Source organism: Petaurus breviceps, unplaced genomic scaffold (genome assembly GCF_028583685.1).
Source record: "Petaurus breviceps papuanus isolate PSGF00001 unplaced genomic scaffold, PetGlider_PUasm1.0 90895, whole genome shotgun sequence".
Taxonomy (NCBI): domain Eukaryota; kingdom Metazoa; phylum Chordata; class Mammalia; order Diprotodontia; family Petauridae; genus Petaurus; species Petaurus breviceps.
Window position 1 is genome coordinate 33,937,260 of NW_027187372.1, and position 21,042 is coordinate 33,958,301.

General features: G+C 37.0%; 2 protein-coding genes and 1 pseudogene across 2 annotated transcripts in view; all 3 read left to right on the forward strand.

The window, feature by feature from the left end:
* The window catches only part of LOC138151217 (complement decay-accelerating factor-like), a 16,415-nt gene extending 16,397 nt beyond the window's left edge, over positions 1-18 (forward strand). Inside the window, exon 4 of the mRNA XM_069074741.1 lies at positions 1-18. This exon is cut by the window's left edge and continues 72 nt beyond it. Coding sequence (XP_068930842.1) covers positions 1-7 — 7 coding nt within the window. The 3' untranslated portion in view covers positions 8-18.
* Positions 1-21,042, forward strand: part of LOC138151257 (uncharacterized) — a 102,224-nt gene that overhangs the window by 61,655 nt on the left and 19,527 nt on the right. The window contains exons 12-13 of the mRNA XM_069074772.1: positions 8,334-8,636; positions 19,404-19,586. Coding sequence (XP_068930873.1) covers positions 8,334-8,636; positions 19,404-19,586 — 486 coding nt within the window. The remainder of the gene's footprint in view (positions 1-8,333; positions 8,637-19,403; positions 19,587-21,042) is intronic.
* On the forward strand, positions 16,008-17,001 carry LOC138151218 (small ubiquitin-related modifier 2 pseudogene; annotated as a pseudogene).

The window sequence follows — 21,042 nt, forward strand, 5'->3', positions numbered from 1 at the left end:
TGTCTGATTATACTCAGTTTTGCTGGGTAGGTTATTCTTTGTTGTAATCCTGCTCCTTTGCCTTCAAGAATATCATCTTCCAAGCCCTCCATTCCTTTATAGTGGTAACTGCTAAATATTATTTTATCTTGACTGTGTCTCCATAGTATTCTACTTCTTCCTTTCTGGCTACTTTCAGTATTTTCTCCTTGACCTGGAAATTCTGGATTTTGGCTGTAATATTCATGTAGGGATTTCTTTCAAGAGGTTACCAGTGTATTCTTTCATTTTTTTACTTCACCTTCTGGCTCTAAGATACCTGGGTAGTTTTCCTTATAATTTCTTGAAATATGATGCCTAGGTTCTCTTTTTTGTTCATGACTTTCGGGTAACCCAATGATTCTTAAATTTTCTCTCCTTGATCTGCTTTCCAGGTTGGTTGTGTTTCTTTAACATATTTCAAATTTTCTTCTATTTTTTCAGTCTTTTGACTTTATGGCTTCTTAATGTGTCATGGAGTCATTAGCTTCCAACTGGTCGATTCTAATTTTTTTTAAAGAATTATTCTGTTATTTTTTTTTGGCAGGAGGGAAGGCAGGGCAATTGGGGTTAAGTGACTTGCCCAAGGTCACACGATTAGTAAGTTTTAAGAGTCTGAGATTGAATTTGAACTCAGGTCCTCCCGACTCCTCTATTCACTGCACCACCTAGCCACACCTGTCGATTCTAATTTTTAAGAAATTATTTTATTCATTGAGGTTTTGTACCTCTTTTATAATTTTGATCAGTTCTGATATGTGAAAAAAAATTTTAACATTCTTTTCTTTTTAAATTGTGAGTTTCAAATTCTCTCCTTCCTTCCCATGCCTACCGATAAGGTAAGCCATGTGATATCAATTCTGCATGTGAAGTCATGCAAAACCTATTACTGTATTAGCCATATTGCAAAAATAAAATTTAAAAATGAGCAAAAATAGTTTGCAGTCAGAGTTTATCAGTTCTCTCTTGGGAGATAGATAGCATGTTTTCATCAAGAGTCCTTTGGAATTGACTTGGATTATTGTATTCATCAGAGTAGCCAACTGTTTCACAGTTGATTATCATTACAACATTGTAGATACCTATGCACAATGATCTTCTGGTTCTTCTCACTCTATTTTGCATAGGTTCATATAGGTGTTGTCATGTTTTTTTCTGAAACCAACCCTTTCACCATTTCTCCCAACACAATAGTACTCCGTCACAATCATATGTCACTACTTGTTCAACTATTCCCTAACTGATGAGCATCCCTTCAATTTCCAGTTCTTTGCCATCACAAAAAAGAGTTGCTATAAATATCTTTGTACATATAGGTCCTTTCCTTTTTTCTTTGAACTTTGGGATACTAATCTAATAGTGGTATTGCTGGGTCAAAGGGTATGCACAATTTTAAACCCCTTTGGGCATAGTTGTAAGTTGTTCTCCAAAATGGTTGCACTAGTTCACTATTCCACCAACAATTCAATGGTGTATCTATTTTCCCTCATCCCTTCCAGCATTTATCATTTCTGATAGGTGTGAGGTGGTATCTCAGAACTGTTTTAATTTTCATTTCTCTAATCAGTAGAGATTTAGAGCACTTTTAATGTGACTATTGATAGCCTTAATTTCTTCTGAAAACTGTTCATATCTTTTGACCATTTATCAATTTATCAAATACAATGACTTGTATTCTTATAAATTTGACTCAGGTCTCTCTATATTTTTAAAATGAGGACATTATCAGAAACATTGGCTGTAAAAATTGTTTTCCAACTTTCTACTTCCCTTCTAATCTTGGTTGCATTGGCTTTTTGTGTGCAAAAGCTTTTTAATTTGATGTAATCAAAATTATCTATTTTGCATTTTATAATGTTCCCTATCTCTTGTTTGTTCATAAATTCTCTTCTCCATAGATCTGGCAGGTAAACTATTCCTTGATCTCCTAATTTGTTTATGGTATCAACCTTTATCCCTAAATCATGTATCCATTTTGACCTTATCTTCATATGCAGTGTGAGCTATCGGTTTCTAATTTCTGCCATACTATTTTCCAATTTCCCTAGCAATTTTTGTCAAAGAGTGAGTTCTTATCCCAGAAGCTGGAGTCTTTGGGTTTATCAAACAGTAGGTTAATAATGTACTACTAGTCATGTACTACTGTCTTCTGTACCTAACCTATTCCACTGATCCCCCACTCTATTTTTTAGCTAGTAACAAATAGTTTTGGTAATTGCCATTTTATGATGTGGTTTTAGATATATTATTGATCTTTTTACATCCTTTGCATTTTTTTTAATCCTCTTGATATTCTTGACCTTTTATTCTTCCAGATGAATTTTGTTATTATTTTTTCTAACTCTATAATTTTTTATATTTTGCTTGGTATGGCACTGAATAAGTAAATAAACTTAGGTAGAATTATAATTTTTATTATATTAACTTGCCCTACCCATGAGCAATTGATATTTTTCCAATTGTTTAGATCAGACTTTTTCGAGTGAAAAGTGTTTTGTAATTGTGTTCATATAGTTCCTGAGTTTTCTTAGACTCCCAGATATTTTATATTGTCTACAGTTATTTTTAAATGGAATTTTTATTTCAATCACTTGCTTCTGGGATTTGTTGGTAATATATAGAAATACTGATCATTTATTTGGGTTTATTTTATATCCTACAACTTTGCTAAAGTTGTTTATTATTTCAAGTAATTTTTAATTGATTCTCTAAGTATACCATTATATCATCTACAAAGAGTGATAGTTTTGTTTCCTCATTTCCTATTCTAATTCTTCAATTTCTTTTTCTTATTGCTAGTACAATATGAGCAATAATGGTGATAGTGGACATCCTTGTTTCACCCTAGGCCTAATGGGAAAGCTTCTAGCTTATCCCCATTACATATAATGCTTACTGATGGTTTTAGATATTTACTACTTATCATTTTAAGGAAAATTCTATTCCTATGCTCTCTAGTGGTTTTTTTATTTTTATTATTATTTTGCTTTTTGGAGGGCAATTGGGGTTAAGTGACTTGCCCAAAGTCACATGGCTAGTAAGTGTGTCAAGTGTCTGAGGCTGGATTTGAACTCAGGTCCTCCTGACTCCAGGGCCGGTGCTCTATTCATTGTGCCACCTAACTGCCCCTTCTTAAGTGTTTTTAATAGGAATGGGTGCTGTATTTTGTCAAAATCTTTTTCTGCATTTGAATCTTGTTTCAGTGTCAAATTTTCTATTCAGCCATGGTCTTTTGGTCAAGAATACTTTGAAAGCCCTCTATTTCATTAAATATCCATTTTCCCCCTAAAGGATTATACTCAGTTTTACTAGGTAGGTTATTCTAGGTTAATCCACTAAATCTTGTGTGATCTTGACTGTGGCTCCATGATGTTTAAATTGTTTCTTTTTGGCTACTTGAAGTATTTCTTCTTTGACCTGGGAGCTCTGAAATTTGCCTATGATATACCTTTATGTTTTCATTTGGGGATCTCTTTCAGGAGGTGATCATTGGATTCTTTTCAATTTCTATTTTGCCCTATGGATCTAAGATATCATTATAATTTCTTGAAATATGATGCCTCAGCTCTTTTTTTTTTTTTTGGTCATGGCTTTCAGATATTTCAACAATTCTTTAAATTATCTCTTCTTGATCTATTTTCCAGGTCAGTTGTTTTCCCAATGAGATTTCACATTTTCTTCTATTTTTTTATTCTTTTGATTTTATTTTATTATTTTTTTATGTCTCCTGGAATCATTACCTTCCAGTTATCCAATTCTTATTTTTAAGAAATTATTTTCTTTAGTGAGCTATTGTATGTCTTTTTCCATGTGGTCAACTCTTCTTTTTAAGGAGTTCTCTTTAGTGAATTTTTATACCTCTTTTACCATTAGGTCAAGTCTATTTTTTAAGGTGTTAGTTCCTTCGGTATTTTTTGTATCTCTTTTACCAAGCTGCTAATTCTCTTTTTATAGTTTCCTTGCATAGTTATCTTTTCTTTTCCCCATTTTTCTCTAGCACTTTTATTGGATTTAAAATTTTTGTTTTTGTTCTTTTTAAAAATCTCTTTTAACTCTAGACTTCTTTTTGAGTTTGTGTCCAGTATGCTATTTTTTTCCTTTTAGATTTTGCTTGTAAATATTCTTAAGTTTTCTTCTAAGTTTGTGTCTTGAGCTTTTCTGTCACCACAGCAGCTTTTTTATAGCCAAATGCTTTTTGTTTGTTTGTTTGCTCATTTTTCCAGCCTACTTCTTCACTTTGGGCTTTATAGTGTTGAGCTATGCTCATTCCTGGGGTCTGGCCTGAGCTTTTGTCTTTTTTATCTCCTTCTTTATTTTTTTTTTTTACCTTTTGGAGGGCAATTGGGATTAAGTAACTTGCCCAAGGTTACACAGCTAGTTTTTTTGTGTGGGTGGTAAGTGTCTGAGGCCGGAACCAAACTCAGGTCCTCCTGACTCCAGGGCCGGTGCTTTACTTACTGTGCCACCTAGCCACCAAAAATTCTTCTATTTTTACAACAAAGTCTGGGGAATTATAAGTTTTTGGTGCTTCCAAAATGGTGTGATCTGGGGAGAGCTCTGCCTCCCTGTTCTGCAGAATCCTGACCCAATATGGGTCTGTTGGCTTATGTATAGTTGAGTTTTCATAGACTGCTGCTGGACTCAGTCACAGCACGCCAGAAGATTCTGCCCATTCAGTGTGAGTGAACAGCTGACTCCCCCTCGGTTTGGATCATGTCCTGGTTTATTCCACTGCAAACTTATGTTTAGGGTTAATGATTAAAACTGAATTCCCCCTATGCTCTTGGGCTTCGAGTTACACAGTTATGACTCAGAAACTTGTTCATTGCTGCGTTCATAGGTAGACCTCCTGTTCCCTCATGACCATGACTTCTCTTCTCTGCCCAGGAACTGTGATCTAGAACAGGGTATTTAGCAGCAGAGCAAATGGCATCCATTCCTACTCCCAGTGATAGTACAGGGGTCCCCTGGGTTGTATTTCTGCCTGAATGTTCAGTCCCTTTACCATCCTTATGAGCTGGACACCTCTCCACTCCTGCTACTGCCACAGGCCTATGATGTTTCTGCCTGCTACCATGCTACTGTTACTCCATTGTGCTCCTGACCAACTCCTACCCTAGGTCTGTAGTCCTTTCTGTACATCTTCCTAAGCTTTCCTGGGCTGGAAAATTCGACTCATTGTGACTTTTTCTTGACTTTCCCAATCAGAAATTGGCTTGACATGTTTTTGGGTCACTTTGGAGAAGGAAGTGAAGGGGAAAAGGCAAAATTTCTACCTCTTACTCCACCATCTTGATTCCGCCCCAGGTGTTGGCAAATCAAGTGATTTTTCATATCTTTTTTTTACAAGAATACTTTATATTATTTTCTTATTAAACAAAAATCTTTTTTTCATTTCTGATTAGGCTCAGGTTTGTAAGGTATATATTATTTTGGGGTTGCATCTTTGCTTTTCAAAATATGTTATTCTGATCCCTTCTGGGGTTTTTAGTAGTTGCGGAATACTCTTGCAGAAATTTGAACTTCCTTTCCAGAACTTCCTTTTGGAAGCTGTTCTCCTGACTGTTTGAATAATATGTTGTTTATCATTGGAATTCTTCAGTTTAAGCACTGTATGTCTCAAGAGTTTGAAGCATAGATTTTTCTATTTTTTCTGAATGCATTCAACTGATGCTTTGTTTTCTGTAAACAATAGTTCTGGACAGTTTTCTTTTATTATTTTTTGCATTATGGCATTGAGTTTTGGTTTGGGTTTTTTTTTTGGTTGTTGTTGTTTGTTTGTTTTTTTCCTGGGAGACTTATTCCTGTTCTATCTCTAAATCCTGTGTTCAAAATGAATGGTTTTTGCTTTTTAGTATCTTTTAGTTTTATGGACTCTTGCTTCTCTTCTAGACTGTTCTCTTCAGTATATTTGCATTTAAATCTGTTGTTCTCTCTTTTGTTTCTTTGGAGATACTACTGTGTCTTCAAGTTGTATTCTGCTAATTATTTCTGCATAGGACAAAATTTCTAATATTTTCTCTTCTAACTTCTTAAAATTTTCATTCGTTTTTTGAACCATTCTGGCACATTCTGTTGTGGTTCCATGATTCCATCAGGCATTAGTTCAACTTTCTTTGGACAGCAATATTTGTTTACAGATGTTTGTAATTTTTCAATATTCTGTTATTCATCTTACTTTCTAATTTTAGTATCTTCTGTGTTGATTTAGGTTTTAATTGAATTATCTTTATCTTGAAATCTTTGGTGGGTTTAGCCTTTTTCTCCCTTATATTCCCCTGTCACTTACTTTGTGACGACTTCCCCTTTGATAATAGGCATACCCTTGGGGCTAGACTAGAATGCTATTTCAGCCTCATTCACATTGAATTATTTACTTTTTTCACTGCCCCAAGTAGTTTCTAAAGGGATAGGATTGGCCCCACCTGGATTTCAGTCCCTTTTACTCAAGGTCTGGTATAGCTGTGCATGCTGCCCCATTCCAATTCACTCTGTTCTTTGTTTCTCTAGCCAGGTTATATCAGTGTCTGCCAGTTTTAGCAGAGTCAGGGAGGGCAGGAGGAGTGTTCTGGGAAGAGTTTCTACTTCCTAGAAATTTTATAACCTAAGGGCTATTCCAGGTAAACTGATTCACCCAATTTTCTGTTCCTTACCTCCCCTCCCACATACCCTGCCATCTTGACTGGTCAATGTCTAATGCTTATTGTAACAGAGTCAGGAGAGTAGAGTGTCTGAAGCAGGAAAGGAGATCCCTAAGTGGATTTCAAAGCACAAGACAGTGGCTCCATTTATGTCCATTCTGCCAGAGAGTAGACACTAGTGTTCAAGAAGTACTGAGTATGAGGGGCGGCCAGGTAGCACAGCGAGTAAGAGCACCAGCTCCAGTGTCAGGATGACCTGGAGATCAAATCCTGGGCTCAGACACTTAGCACTCACCCAGAAACACCTGGCCGTGTAACCTTGAGCAAGTTACTTAACCCCAATTGCTTTAAAAAAAAAAAGTACTGAGTACATGTAAGAATTAATATTGTCTATGATTAATTTTTAAGACTTGTTTCATTGTTTGGTTTCTTGCACTATGGTATTCAGATTATTTGATTTCTAGGGTGATTTTGTGCATTTGTTGTCTCAGTGTATCTTATCTTCAAGGTCTTGTAATAGGATTCATGTGTTGTTCTAAAGTAACCACTTTCATTTCTGCTTTTCTTCTGCCAGATTTCCTTCCATTTCTGTATTTTTAGTTGCATATCTGTGTAGCAGCAAGCACCCCAAGCATCCTCAGGGTTTGCTGCCCATACAGGTTCTTGGATCTGCTTTGTTAAAGGAAAGCAACTCAAAATGGGTTAACAAGCTTACTTTAATCAGTCAGACGTATATCGTTTACCTTGTTCAGGGGAAAAAGGTCAGCACCCCGAACTTCAAAGTATACAGGCAGAATTATCAAGACAGAAACAGATCAAGTAGATAGATTTCCAAACTGTCCAACTATTACATCCATACCCAGTCAACATCTGGGTTTCCACATCTGGGTTTTTCAAAGCCGGGGGGGCCCTGGACAACGGCTTCCCAGAATACAGATCAAATCACAGAACACTTCTCAAAGTGAGCCCCCAAAACAAAGCCTCATATCAGGGCTTATATAGCCTTCTCCTGGCTCAGATAATGTAACAACCTTATTGACTCACTGGCCAATCAAAAAGTATCTACTGAAAAACAAGCCTCCCACCCCAGGCTTCAGGTGCACTTTAGCCTAGGGGCAGGGAAGATCTTTAAATTTGCATTTCCATTACAATCTGTCATTCTCTCTTTCAAATCCTCTGTATCTTAGGAGATACTCTTCATCATTTGTTCGAAATTTTGTACCTGTTATTTGTCTTTAACTCAATATTGAAAGCTCTAGTTTCTGACCGTATTTTTCTCTTAATATCTTTTCAAAGTTTTTCTCTTTTGAATCATTCTGGAGTTGTTGGGTTTTTGTTTTTTACCCTCTATTGCCTCATAATCTCTAGGGATTCTAAAATTCTCTTCTTTTGTGGTTAATTTTCTACTATATATATATATATATATATATATATATATATATATATATATATATATATATGTATATAATATGGTGTCTCTGAATTCTTCCCCATTTTTGTTTCTGCCTTTATGAGATTCTCTTTTGATTTGTATGCTTATAATCTAAAAGGATTGCTCAGAGCTTTGAGGATGTATGTATGCATCAGGGAGAGAACTGAATCCATGTCTTCCTGACTCTGAGGAGGCCTTTCTGCTATGTCATAATGCCTTATGGGTGGGAGTGGGAAAAAAAGGGAAGAAGGGAAGAAGGGAAGAGAAGAATCTTGAAGAAAGCCAAAACCTTGTTCAAACTACTAGTGAGTTACCTTTGCACTTGTGTGTATGGTTTTGTTTTTTTTCAGTCATTCGCTGTCATCCCCCTCCAGATGTTGTGAATGGGCAACACACAGAAGCTTTTCAAGATTATTTTACTTATGGGTCATCAGTGAGATATACATGTGATAAAACATATTCACTTATTGGAGATGAATACATCCATTGTACTACAAACAACATGAAGGATGGAGAATGGAGTGGCCCTCCCCCTCAATGCAAAGGTGACTCATTTTTATGGATTTGATTCATTGATTTATATACACATGAAAAGAAAATTAGAAAAAAAATGACTTTAGGCATTCCTGGAAAATGAAAATGCTAATTACTCTTTTAAAAGTTAATACTACTGGGGCGGCTAGGTGGCAAAGTGAATAGAGAAGGAGGACCTGAGTTCAAATCCAGCCTCAGACACATAACACTTACTAGCCATGTGACCTTGGGCAAGTCATTTAACCCTAACTGCCCTGACCTCCCCCTCCAAAAAGCAGAAAACAAACAAGAAACAAGTTCATACTACTGCTGCTATATTCCTTAAGAAGATTAAGTATAAACATTTGAAGACCCACTATCCATAGGTTTTCACATTTGTGTAGTTCTCTTATTGAATCTCTTTTCTTTAAATGTACTTGTACAAATGGTGTGTCATGAGTTAGTTTCATTTGTAGCCCCCATCTTTGACCAGCTGAGTTCATATCATCTACATACATAGACTCAGCCATTCATTCAGCGAGTATTTAGTAAGAGTCCATTTATAAGTCAGGCTCTCTCTGGGGAGACAAAGACAAAATGAAATAGTCCCTACTCTCAAAAAGCTTGCCTTCTAACAGAGTAGATAAAAATGTACATAGAAGATATTTAGGAAGCAGATATACAGTAACCTTAGAAGGGAAGGTACTAGCAGCTCTGTGTGTGTGTGTATGTCACAACTCTACAGTTTAAGTCCCTAAAGCTATAAAAAAATCTTTCTCCTACTTAGCTTCCTCAGAAGAGATTCTGTCCTTGTCCTCAAACTTTGGAAATTAAGGAAGAATGATGTCTGGGTAGATCCATGTAGCTAAACATCTCTATGTAACAACAACCCAGTTTATTACTTTCGATATCATGTTTACAAATTACATTTTACTTTGGTTTATTTAATATGAAATATAAATCTACCCTTTGATAATAATAATTACTAGCATTTATATAGTGCTTTAAGATTTGCAAAGTGCTTTACAAATACTGTCTCATTTTATCTTCACAACAACCTTGAGAGGTAAATGCTCTTTTTATTCTCAGTTTGGGAAATTGAGGCAGATACTAATTTATTTGCTCAGGGTCACCCAGCAAGTTCCTGAATCCAGGTCCAGAATTCTATCCACTATATAATAGGCATCCCACTACCTATATAATTTTATCTTTTAAAAACTAGCTACCTATAAAATTTTATCTATTAAAAACTAGACCATTTTGTTCAGCAACAATATATTAAATGAAATTAACTATTAAACTCATATCTACCAAAAATATGGAAATTAAAATTTTCTATCTTTTTGGCCTACTACAATTGTATACACTTGGGATTCAAAAGACAGAACAACTCTTGTTTAATTACATCTTTTAGAAAATGTTTGTTATAAACCTAACCGTATCAACCAAAATAAGAAAACAAATAAAATAAGAAATCAGATCCAGCATGCAGAGAATCATCAGCAGAGACTCGAACAAGAAGATTAAAGGAAACCTGCCGAGTCTGAGCAGCAGGAGTAAAGAAAAGAGTAGGAAGGAAGGATTCAGTGGCTGCTAATTCAATTTTCCATGGCAGCCCCATTTCAAACATAACACTGGGTAGAGTTCTTGTTGTATTGGTTCTTTAGTAGAAAGCAGTTAATTGCTAATCAAAGGAGAGTAAGCAAATCAGTGTTATCTCAAGACAACCCGAGGGAAAAGCACTACATATCAGGTTTCAGCTGGAGCCTCCAGAGACTGAACCCTGACTTCAGTAAAGAGGTACTACCACCAGGCAGCTTGCCAGATGAATTAGCTATGAGAGGTTACAACAAAAAAAAAAAGATAGAAGATCTTGCTTTTATTATGGAGGGGGACAAGAAGAATTTCACACTGTCCTTCAGAGAATGATGTTTTTGAAGAGGACCATGACATCAGGGAGGTGATGCCATGACTTGCAAGTGAATTGAATTTAAATGAGGCAGAGATGTGCAAAGTCACCCAGCCTCATCCTCTCCCCTGGAGCATTCTGGATCCAGTGGCAGTATAGAATTAGGACAGCTGGAGATGGCGCTGGATACAATGGGAGACCTTGGCCTTTTTAATCTGTTTTTAACAGATTTCAGTTTGACTGATGCAATGCCTAATCAGTGATTAAGACTAGGTAAGAAATGAGATAAAGAATGGTCTCTTCTACCTAGTCAAAAAAAAAATCATTCTGGGAAGGGAAGACGCTCAGAGTTTCTGGCCAAAACAGAAACAATTGCTATTTACACTCACTCTGAGCCATCAGGGCCCAAACAATGATCAAGTGAGGCCTGGGTTGGGACTTATTGTTGGCCAATCAGTGACTAGCCAGAGAATGATCTTGCTCCTGCCAAATAACTGCTGTAGACATACAAAGTGTAATTTGATCTCTCACCTAGAGAAGGCGAAAAGGTTGAAAGAAAACCTTTCTACTCTTCAGATATGCACACAGTAGGTGTTTACTAATCATTTGCCAAAATGAATTTGTTGACATATTCCTTGAAGGAACCAAAGAATTTACTGATAGAAAACAAAGAAGGAAAATAATCTGAAGAAGCAAATGGAATACTGATTTGTATTAGAAGATTGGAGTATAGAGAAATGTGAGACAGAGAAGAAAAGGAAGAAGGACGACTGAATACTTGAAGATAAGCTACAGATATGAGACTTTTCCTCTAAAGGGGAAGTGGACACTTTCCAAAGGAAACGACTTTTTATACTCCAAAGCAGCATGGTATGAATCCATAGGTAGCATCAAAAGAAATATTATCCACTGAAGTTCAAAGTAAATGAGACAAGTAATGGCAACATACAGAATCAGTTATTTGTCAACCTAATATTAACAGTAGCAAGGTCTTCTGTCTTTCTAGGACAGGTACCTAAAACATGGTGAAGAACCTCCAGAGACTAGTTTAACCTAACAATTACTACCTATTTCTGGTGATTCGTATGGGGATAAATTATAATGTCAAATGGAACCTAGAAAGTATTACTAAAAATACTGAAGCTCTAGGCAAGAAACTAAAGACCTCAGGACCACAGGTGATATTGTTCTCAGTGATGCCACCTAAAGATAAGACTTCAGAAGAAAAAGGCATATTTGAGAAATAAACAGCTGGTAAAAAAGATGGTGAGAATGTTTAGACCATTGCTTCAATGTAGTATATGATGCACATAAACTGGGATTAAATGCACATAATAAGGGCTAGTAAAAAAAAATATGTTTACCTAAAGTCCTACAAAACTGCTCAAGAAGACTTTAATTGAAAAGAGAAGAGAATGGAGAAAACTTCTGATATATATCTGCCAACCCAAATACATAAAGAATAGGAGGATGGATAGCAGCAAAAAAATGTCTAGCAATGCCCTGGAGACAGTCTGAGAAGAAAGCCAAAAATAAAACCTATACCCTTAAATATCCATATGCAAATGTACAAAGCATGAGTTGTTTGTCTTCCTGCTGAAGAAAACCAAAGTGATATCACTATGTTGGAATCAAGGTACAGTGTGTGTGACTGTGGCTGGTAGAGCATGGAAGGCCCTGCCACAGGTCAGACACAAATAGTCCACGTGAACATGTAGAGTGGAGATGGCTCTAAATTTGCACATCTTACATTTCTTTTGAGCTACTGCAATTCTGCCTTGCTCATAGAGCACAAGGCCTTCTTTAATTGGGGCACACTATGCTGGGTGGTCCTGTGCCAATGTCTCCCATGTCTCACAATCGAGTCCAAAGTTCTTCTAAGAAGCTTTGTGTCGTTACACCATTTCTTCTGACCTCCATGTGAGCACCTACCTTGTGTGAGTTCTCCGTGTAAAATTGTCTTTTAGGTGGATGTGTGTTTGGCCTTTCAATGAAGTGGCCAACCCATCCAAGTTGCACTATCTGCAGTAGAGTTTGAAATGCTTGGCAGTTCAGCTTGAGAAAGGACCTCAGTGTCCAGTACTTTATCTTGTCAAGTTATTTTCAGAATTATCCTAAGCAAATTCAAATGGAAGCAATTCAGTTTTTTAGCATGGCACTGGTATACTGTCCAGGTTTCACAGGCATACAACAATGAGGTCAGCAGAAAGGCTCTGTAGACCTTCAGTTCGGTAGGCAGCCTAATGCTTCTTCTCTTCCACACATTCTTTCAGAGCCTCCCAAATGCTGAGCTAGCTTTGGCAATGCATGCATCAAACTTATCACCCATGTGTATATCCCTGGAAAGTATACCCCCAAGGGTAATTGAACACAGTATTCAAGATTTCTCCATTTGCTATAACCAGTGGGTCCACATATGGATGGTGCAGTGATGACTGGTAGAGAATCTCTGTTTTCTTGGTGTTAATTATTAGGTCAAAATTAGCACAAGTGGCACATAATTGATCCATATTTTAGTACACAATCATCTGTGAACAAAAAGTCACATACCAACTCTCCCTCCACTTTAGTCTTGGTTTGTAGCCTTTTCAAGTTAAATAAACAAAGTGTGGGTATTAAAAATGAAAAAAAAAACCATCCTAATATAAAGAGAGAAAAATCAACTTCTAAGATATCACTGTGATTTGGTAGATTGAGGATCACTAATTCGACAGGACTAGAATATGCCTTATTCAAAAAGAACACAATAAATGGGGCAGGGGGAGTTTGACTTGTAGTAGCATGGTATAAGAAGATATTCTCATGAGCAAAGTCTATTTTTACATATTTTAATTACTAAAGTAAAAAGTTTTTAAAATTAATTTGTCCATCCTACTGTTCCTCCCACAACTGAGGGGGGAAAGTATGAGAAAAGGCTAAAATAAGACTGGGTAAATAATGGTGGAGAGTATTAAGATGGAAATCAGTAAAGGAAGAATATTTCTGAGGACACCAAAAGAATATATTCTACTGAGGAAGAAATGAGAAGAGTATAGAGTGAGACCAATGTGATTATAAAGGAAATGCATTGACCAACTTAGATTTTTTCCAAGACAGGTGTGATTGTCAGATGCAGTCACTGTATTGGTTGTTTTTGTTTAATTGTTTTGCTTTGTTATAACGAAGGGTTCAATTTCAAGGATGTCTGAAATATCCAGACGAGACTATGATCTATGAACTGAAGACATCAATAAAACATTTTTAAATAATAAAAGACATGTGGAAGATGGAAGCAAAACCAAATGATGGAGAATTAGTACCAATAAAGTGTCATGATCTTATAAAAATATCATGATCCTATAACAATAGTGTCAAGAGTGCTAAGCTCAGAATGAGCTGAAGCTGGTGATGAATGCTAAGGATGAAAAAAGGGGATTTTTATTTTTAATAGGCAAAGATGAGGATCAAAGGAAGGATGGCTGGTGATGAATGTTAAGGACGAAAAGGGGGGATTTTTGATTTTTAATAGGCAATGAGTATCAAAGGAAGGATGGGATTGTTGCTCAGGCTGGATGAGACAATGACAATAGATAATAATGGTTAACATTTATGTAGCACTTACTATGTGCCAGCCACTGAGCTTCTCTACCAATGAAGTGGAAAAGATAGACTAAAAATAGCTAATAAGGAATTACAACCTAAGATAAGAGTGGATATAGTAAAAGGGTACCCAGCTGGCGTCAGTGAGTTCAGGGTATCAGGACCAGATGACCCACATCCAAGGGTACCAAAAAAATTTGTGACTATCCATGGTATAGTGGGAAGAGCAAAGGCTCAGAAGCTGGAGGATTTGAGTTCAAATCCTGCCTCTGGTGCTTAGTACTTATATGACCTTGATTCAGTAACTTAACATCCTAGATATCTGTTTCCTTATATGTAAAATGAGGGGATGGGAATAGACAGTCTCTGGGCTCTCTTCTATGATCCTATTGTTGTTGAGCATTCTTATACTAATTATGGAAAATCAGAAAAAAGCAAATGTGTGTATTTTTTTTTAAAACAAAGAAGGTGGCATCTACATATGAAGCCAGTAAGGTTTACTTTGACTCCTGAAAAAATTCTAGAATGTATTTTAATTTTTAATAATATTTTATCATGGGGCAGCTAGGTGGCACAGTGAATAGAGCACCGGCCCTGGAGTCAGGAGGACCTGGGTTCAAGTCCAGCCTCAGACACTTAACACACACACACAAAAACTAGTCATGTGACCTTGGGCAAGTCACTTAACCCCAATTGCCTTCCAAAAAGCCCCCCAAAAAGTAGTAATATTTTATCATTTCCAATTACATGTAGAAGCAATTTTCAATATTCATTTTTAAAATTTTGAGTTTCAAATTCCCTCTCTCTTCTTCCTCTCTTCCACCCCTTTTAGAGATGGCAAGCAATTTGATATAGGTTAAACACGTACAGTTATGCAAAACATATTTCTGTATTGGTCATGTTGTAAAAGAAAACATAGAACAATAAAAACAAGAGAAAAAAGAAAGTGGAAAATAATATGCTTCAGTATGCATTCAAACTCCATGAGTTCTTTCTCTGGAGGTAGGTAGCACTTTTTATCATGAGTTCTCTGGAATTGTCTTAGATCATTGTATTACAGAGAATAGCTAAGACATTCAGTTGATCATCTTAAAACATTGCTGATACTGTGCACAATGTTCTCCTGGTTCTGCTTACTTCACTTTGCATCAATTCATGTAAATCTTTCCAGTTTTTTTGAAGAACATTCTGCTTATTCTTTCTTATAGGACAGTAGATACCACAACTTATTCAGCTATTACCCAATTGAAGAATCCCCTCAATTTCCAATTATTTCTTAGCCAAAAAGAGTCGCTATAAATATTTTTGTACAAATAGGTCCTTTTCATTTTCTTTGATCTCTTTGGGATACAGACCTAGTAGTGGTATTGCTGGGTCAAAGGGTTTTATAGCCCTTTGGACATAGTTCCAAATTGCTCTCCAAAATGGTTGGATCAGTTCACAACTCCACCAATAGTGCATTGGTTTCTCAGTTTTTCCACATCCACTCCAACATTTATCATTTTCCTTTCTTAGTCATATTAGCCAATCTGATAGGTATGAGGTGGTATCTCAGAGTTGTTTTAATTTGCATTTCTCTAAGCAATAGTGATTTAGAGCATTTTTCATGACTACAGATGGCTTTGATTTCTTCATCTGAAAATTTCCCATTCATATCCTTTGAACATTTATCTTGGGGAATGACTTATTTAGAATGTATTTTTTTTAAAAGAAGGTTTGTATGGAGTACCTCCACCGCTGCCGCCTCCTCCTCCTCTTCTTCCTCCTCCTCTTCCCCCTCTTCCTCCTCCTCCTCCTCCTCTTCCCCCTCTTCCTCCTCCTCCTCCTTCTTCTCCCCCTCTTCCTCCTCATTCTCCTTCTTCTCCTCCTCTTCCTCACCATAACCACCACCATCATCTTCCTCCTCCTGCTCCTGCTCCTACTGCTGCTGCTTCTCCCTCCGTTCCCTTGGAGCAGACCATCGTGGTGCCTCTTTTGTGAAGCAGCGGCTGAGGAGACCCCCGGACTTTCCATGGCCGACGAAAAGCCAAAGGAAGGAGTCAAGACTGAAAACAACGACCACATTAATTTGAAGGTGGCAGGGCAAGATGGTTTGGTGGTGCAATTTAAGATTAAGAGGCACACACCACTTAGTAAACTAATGAAAGCCTATTGTGAATGACAGGGTTTGTCAATGAGGCAGATCAGATTCTGATTTGAAGGGCAACCAATCAATGAAACAGACACACCTGCACAGTTGGAAATGGAGGATGAAGATACAATTGATGTATTCCAGCAGCAGACAGGAGGCGCTTACTAAAAAGAGAATCTACAACTCTACTCCAGAACTGTGCTCCCAACGAAAACAATACATTCACAATTAGAAAACCAAGATTTGGTTCATCCACATCCTGACTACTGCAGTATAGTTTTCTCTCTTCTTTGATTCCCTTCCCCATTCCTTTATTGTACATAAAGTAACTGGTGTATGTGCACAGGCATAATGAGTATTTTTTTTAACTAAATGGCCTATGGTATGTTTTGATCAACATCAAATGGAGATGGGGAGGGGAAAAAACAAACTGGTTCTGTGAAAATATTCCTTTTCTCCATTAGTGGCATGCTCATTCAACTTTTATCTTTATATTACAGTAAGTTATTTTGCTCTCACTGTTTAACAACAACAAAAAAAACCCACAAAAAAATCCTTGCATACCTTGTTTGATTGGATAATTTCAATGTTTTTCTTTTATCATTGTAAAACCAAGGACAATTTTATAACTTTTTTGTACATAGCTGTTACATGTAGGGCAATCTCTGTCTCTCAGTATGGATAAATTACTATAAAGAAATTGATCCTAGATAGTTTTCCCTTCAAGTCAAACATCTTGTTGTTTAAATAAACTTCTTGTTTAAAATTTAAAAAAAAAGGTTTGTATGAATTTAGAAGGGAAAGGCAATGATCTCCAAGAGGCACCATGGTATGATTACAACAGGTCATATTTTCTTTTTAGCTTGCGTTGCTAGAATGGTAGGCCCTGGGAATGCTGTATAATGTAGCATTCTCAGATTTTAGCACAGCATTTAACATTGCTTATATTATCCATCATTTTCTGCCCTGTTGCCTGCTCCATACTCTACAACAGAACTAGAGAGGCCATGCCTAAACTCCTGGGCTCAGTACTCATTGGGCTCTATAACTACGGGAAGTGGCTTACACCAGAGGCCATGTTCTCAAGGAATTTGTGCCCTGGAGCCCTGCTTTCCTGAATGGTGGCCGCATCTCTCAGAACATTATTGCTTTCTTTCCCTTTCTTGCCCTCTCACTTCCGCATCATTTGTGGAACCACTAACCATGATTAAATCAACTCTTCTCATATAGAGTTGTCAATCTGCTTACTCCCCCTATGGTTCTACTTCCCATCCCTGTGACTTTCTGGACTGAATTGCCCCTCCCAGACTACCAATCTTTTATGTATGTTGTTTAGGATGCAATTATGGATAACACTTAAAGTTTGGAAAGCACTTTGCAAAATTATCTCATTTTATCCTCATCACAACTGTGGGAGATAAGTGCTATTATCATCTCTTTTTATAGATGAAGAAACAGAGGGTAAGTGGTTTGCCTGCAAGATCACACAGCAAGTAAGAGTCTGAGGGCAAATTTGGACTCAGGTTTGCCTGACTCCAGGTTCATTGCTCTACCACCTAGCCACCTGGGCCTCCTTATAGGCGGGCTCCATCTTTGCTTATGTGTTTGTATCCCCAGCACTTGTTACAATACTTGGTGCATAGTAAGCACTTAATAAATGTTTTTTCATTCATCCATTAATTCATTCACTCATTCATTCCTCTTCGCCAGGCCATTCACCACCACCACCACCACCACCACCACATATTTCACCTTTTCCTCTGAGAACTGCAATTAAACCAACACTACCATCGCTTCTAAAAAGGGTGTGGCAATGGAGTACCTGGTTGTTACCTTCATCACCATTGTGATTTCCTACACCATAATTCCCTTCCCTCCCACTATTCTCACAGATGGAAGACATACATGTGTATGTCTATATATAAAATAGTAAAAATGTTATATATGTATTTGCATGCATGTGTGTATATGTATATATACATGTGTCATGCGTGTGTCTGTTCTCCCCCATTAAGCTTGAAGATGGAATTGTCTCCCTTTTGTATCCCTCAATACTTAGCATCAAGCTTGGTACATAATAAACTCTTTTTTTTTTTGCTTTTTGGAAGGCAATTGGGGTTAAGTGACTTGCCCAAGGTCACATGGCTAGGTATGTGTGTGTGTGTGTGTGTGTGTGTGTGTGTGTGTGTGTTAAGTGTCTGGGGCCGGATTTGAACTCAGGTCCTCTTGACTCCAGGGCCGGTGCTCTATTCACTGTGCCACCCAGCCGCCCCTATAATAAACTCTTAATAAATTATTTTCAGTTATTTCATTTATTGTACAAGATAAAAACAAAAACTACTTTACACTTCACTAAAAAGATTAAAACATAATTTTAACATAACATTTTGTTGATTAGGTTTCATCTTCTGATCTCTGCTGTGTCTATGTACTACTCACATCTTATAACTCTTTTTATATTGACAGAGTCTCTGTGCATGTTACACAAATTTATGCGTACTTCCACCACGTATGGACAGCTAGGTGGCACAATGGACAGAGTGCCAGACTTGGAGTCAGGAAGACTCATCTTCCTGAATTCAAATCTGGCCTCAGACACTTATTGTGTGACCCTGGGCAAGTCACTTAACCCTGTTTACTTCAGTTTCCTCATTTGTAAAGTGAGCTGGAGAAGAAAATGGCAAACTACTCCAGGGTCTTTGCCAAGAAAACTCCAATTGGGGTCACAAAGAGTCAGATATGATGGAAGCAACTCAACAACCCCCCCCCCACCGCCTTATATTCTATAAATACCTATGAATAGCTTTGCATTTATTTTGTTTATAAATGACTTGTAGGAAGTCTTTTTAAAAAAACATTCTTCTAACCACTATCCCATAACACCTTGTGCAGTTCCATATAACTTTATAAATTTATTAACGATGAAGCTACTAAACTTTTTATTAACTTTACAAATGAAATTAGGTCTGAAAATACATTTGATGGTTCACTTTTGTCCCAGTGCTGCAACCTTACATTATAATATGATATAAACAAAAAAGACAAAAATGAAAAAATGACTAAATGAGCATTCTTTTAATAGACAAAAAAGGTAATTGTTTTCAAAGGGTTCTTTTTAGTCTTTGTTTTCAATACATCCCCCACTTCAATGTAAAATGATTTGATTCATTTAATTTTCAGTTGTCCGTTGTGAAAATCCAATTATCCAAAATGGACACCTGCTATCGGGAAGAAGGCCACATTATACATACAAAGAAACTGTGATCCTGGAATGCAGTTCTGGATTTTACATGGAAGGAGAGGAAAAGATTTCCTGTGGTGCTGACAACTCGTGGGTTCCTAGTGTTCCACAATGTATACCAGGTAAGGATCAACACTTCAGAAAGAAAAACGGCACTTCATTTTTCTGTTATCTGCAAAATCTCTGTCTTCTTTGGGTGGAAATAAGAAAAGAATTTGTTTTGCTATGAAGTATACTAGTAATTATGCTGTTTTACATTGGGTTTTGTAATTTGCGATTCTTAGGAAGATCTGAGTACAAATCCAGCCTCAGTCACTTACCAGCTGTGTGACCATGGCCAAGTCATTTAACCTCTGTCTGCCTGTTTCCTCATCAGTAAAAGGCTGATAATAATAGCACCTACTTCCCAGGGTTGTTGTGAGGATCAAATATGATCGTATTTGAAATGTGATTTGCATAGTACCTGGTACATAGTAGGCACTTATTAAATGCTTGTTACCTTCTTTTGTTATTTCCTTCCTTGAGTGTCCAAAGTTTACAGGTGGAATACTGGTCAGATTGAAAAATTAGCCTAGAGATAAAGAAATTTACTATACTCTGAAATGTTAAAATGATGGAAATATCCACATAACTTTCTCCATGACTCCATCTCCACCCTGTATCTGGGAATCAATATTGATTCTAACTGACTTCTATATTTTATATAACTTTTAAAATATAATTTCAGAGGCAATGCACCCTGTGGCTATTCACATGTCATCATACAGAATAAAAATAAGAGGAAAACTCTGTACTTCTGAAATCATAAACCCCATTCCTGCTTTCCCTGAGAAGCAAAAGCAATAGAGGTAGGAATTATAAGACTAGGACACTTTTTAGAGATCACAGGATCTATCAACTAGTTCAAGAAAATGTTGGGAGGGTCTTCGTATATCTTCAAAAGTTGCTAGGTCTAGGGCCCAGGAATCTGCCTCAGGACCAGCCCTGACTTGACCTGGCAGTACCAACTCCCCATTGCCAATAAGTAGCTTTTATATTTGCTCTCGAGTTATCTCCGTCTATCCATCACAACAGGTTAGGCAACCATTCCAGCAGCATCCACACCCTGAAACATCAGTCAGTTCTCTCTTTGTAGCCAATAGGGCTAGTGCTATGCTTAGCGCTGCTGTTTTCCTTATCTTTGCTGAATCCCCAAATTAATGATCAGAAGTCTTCTGAAGGGGGGGGGGAGAAAAACTAGCAACTTGGGAGAGTCTATCTGGCCTCATACACCTTCTTTTCATTTTTCCCGGTATCTCACCATCCCTGCTCCCCCATTTCCTTTTCAGCCAGCATTTATGTTATGAAGTGAGGTTATTAGAAACACCCAACCATCCTAGAGTAGGCTTCATAAATTTCTTCAAATGGACTTGACCAAGTTTCAACTAAAAAGCCATCATCCCAGGAACTCTTTAGACTCTTGTTGAAAGTAATGAAATTCAAAGCAAAACTTTTTCTCTTTCAATGATTGCAATTAACAAGTGTGATGAAGACTAGGAAGACATATTTTTACATCTTGTCTAACATACATACTTACAC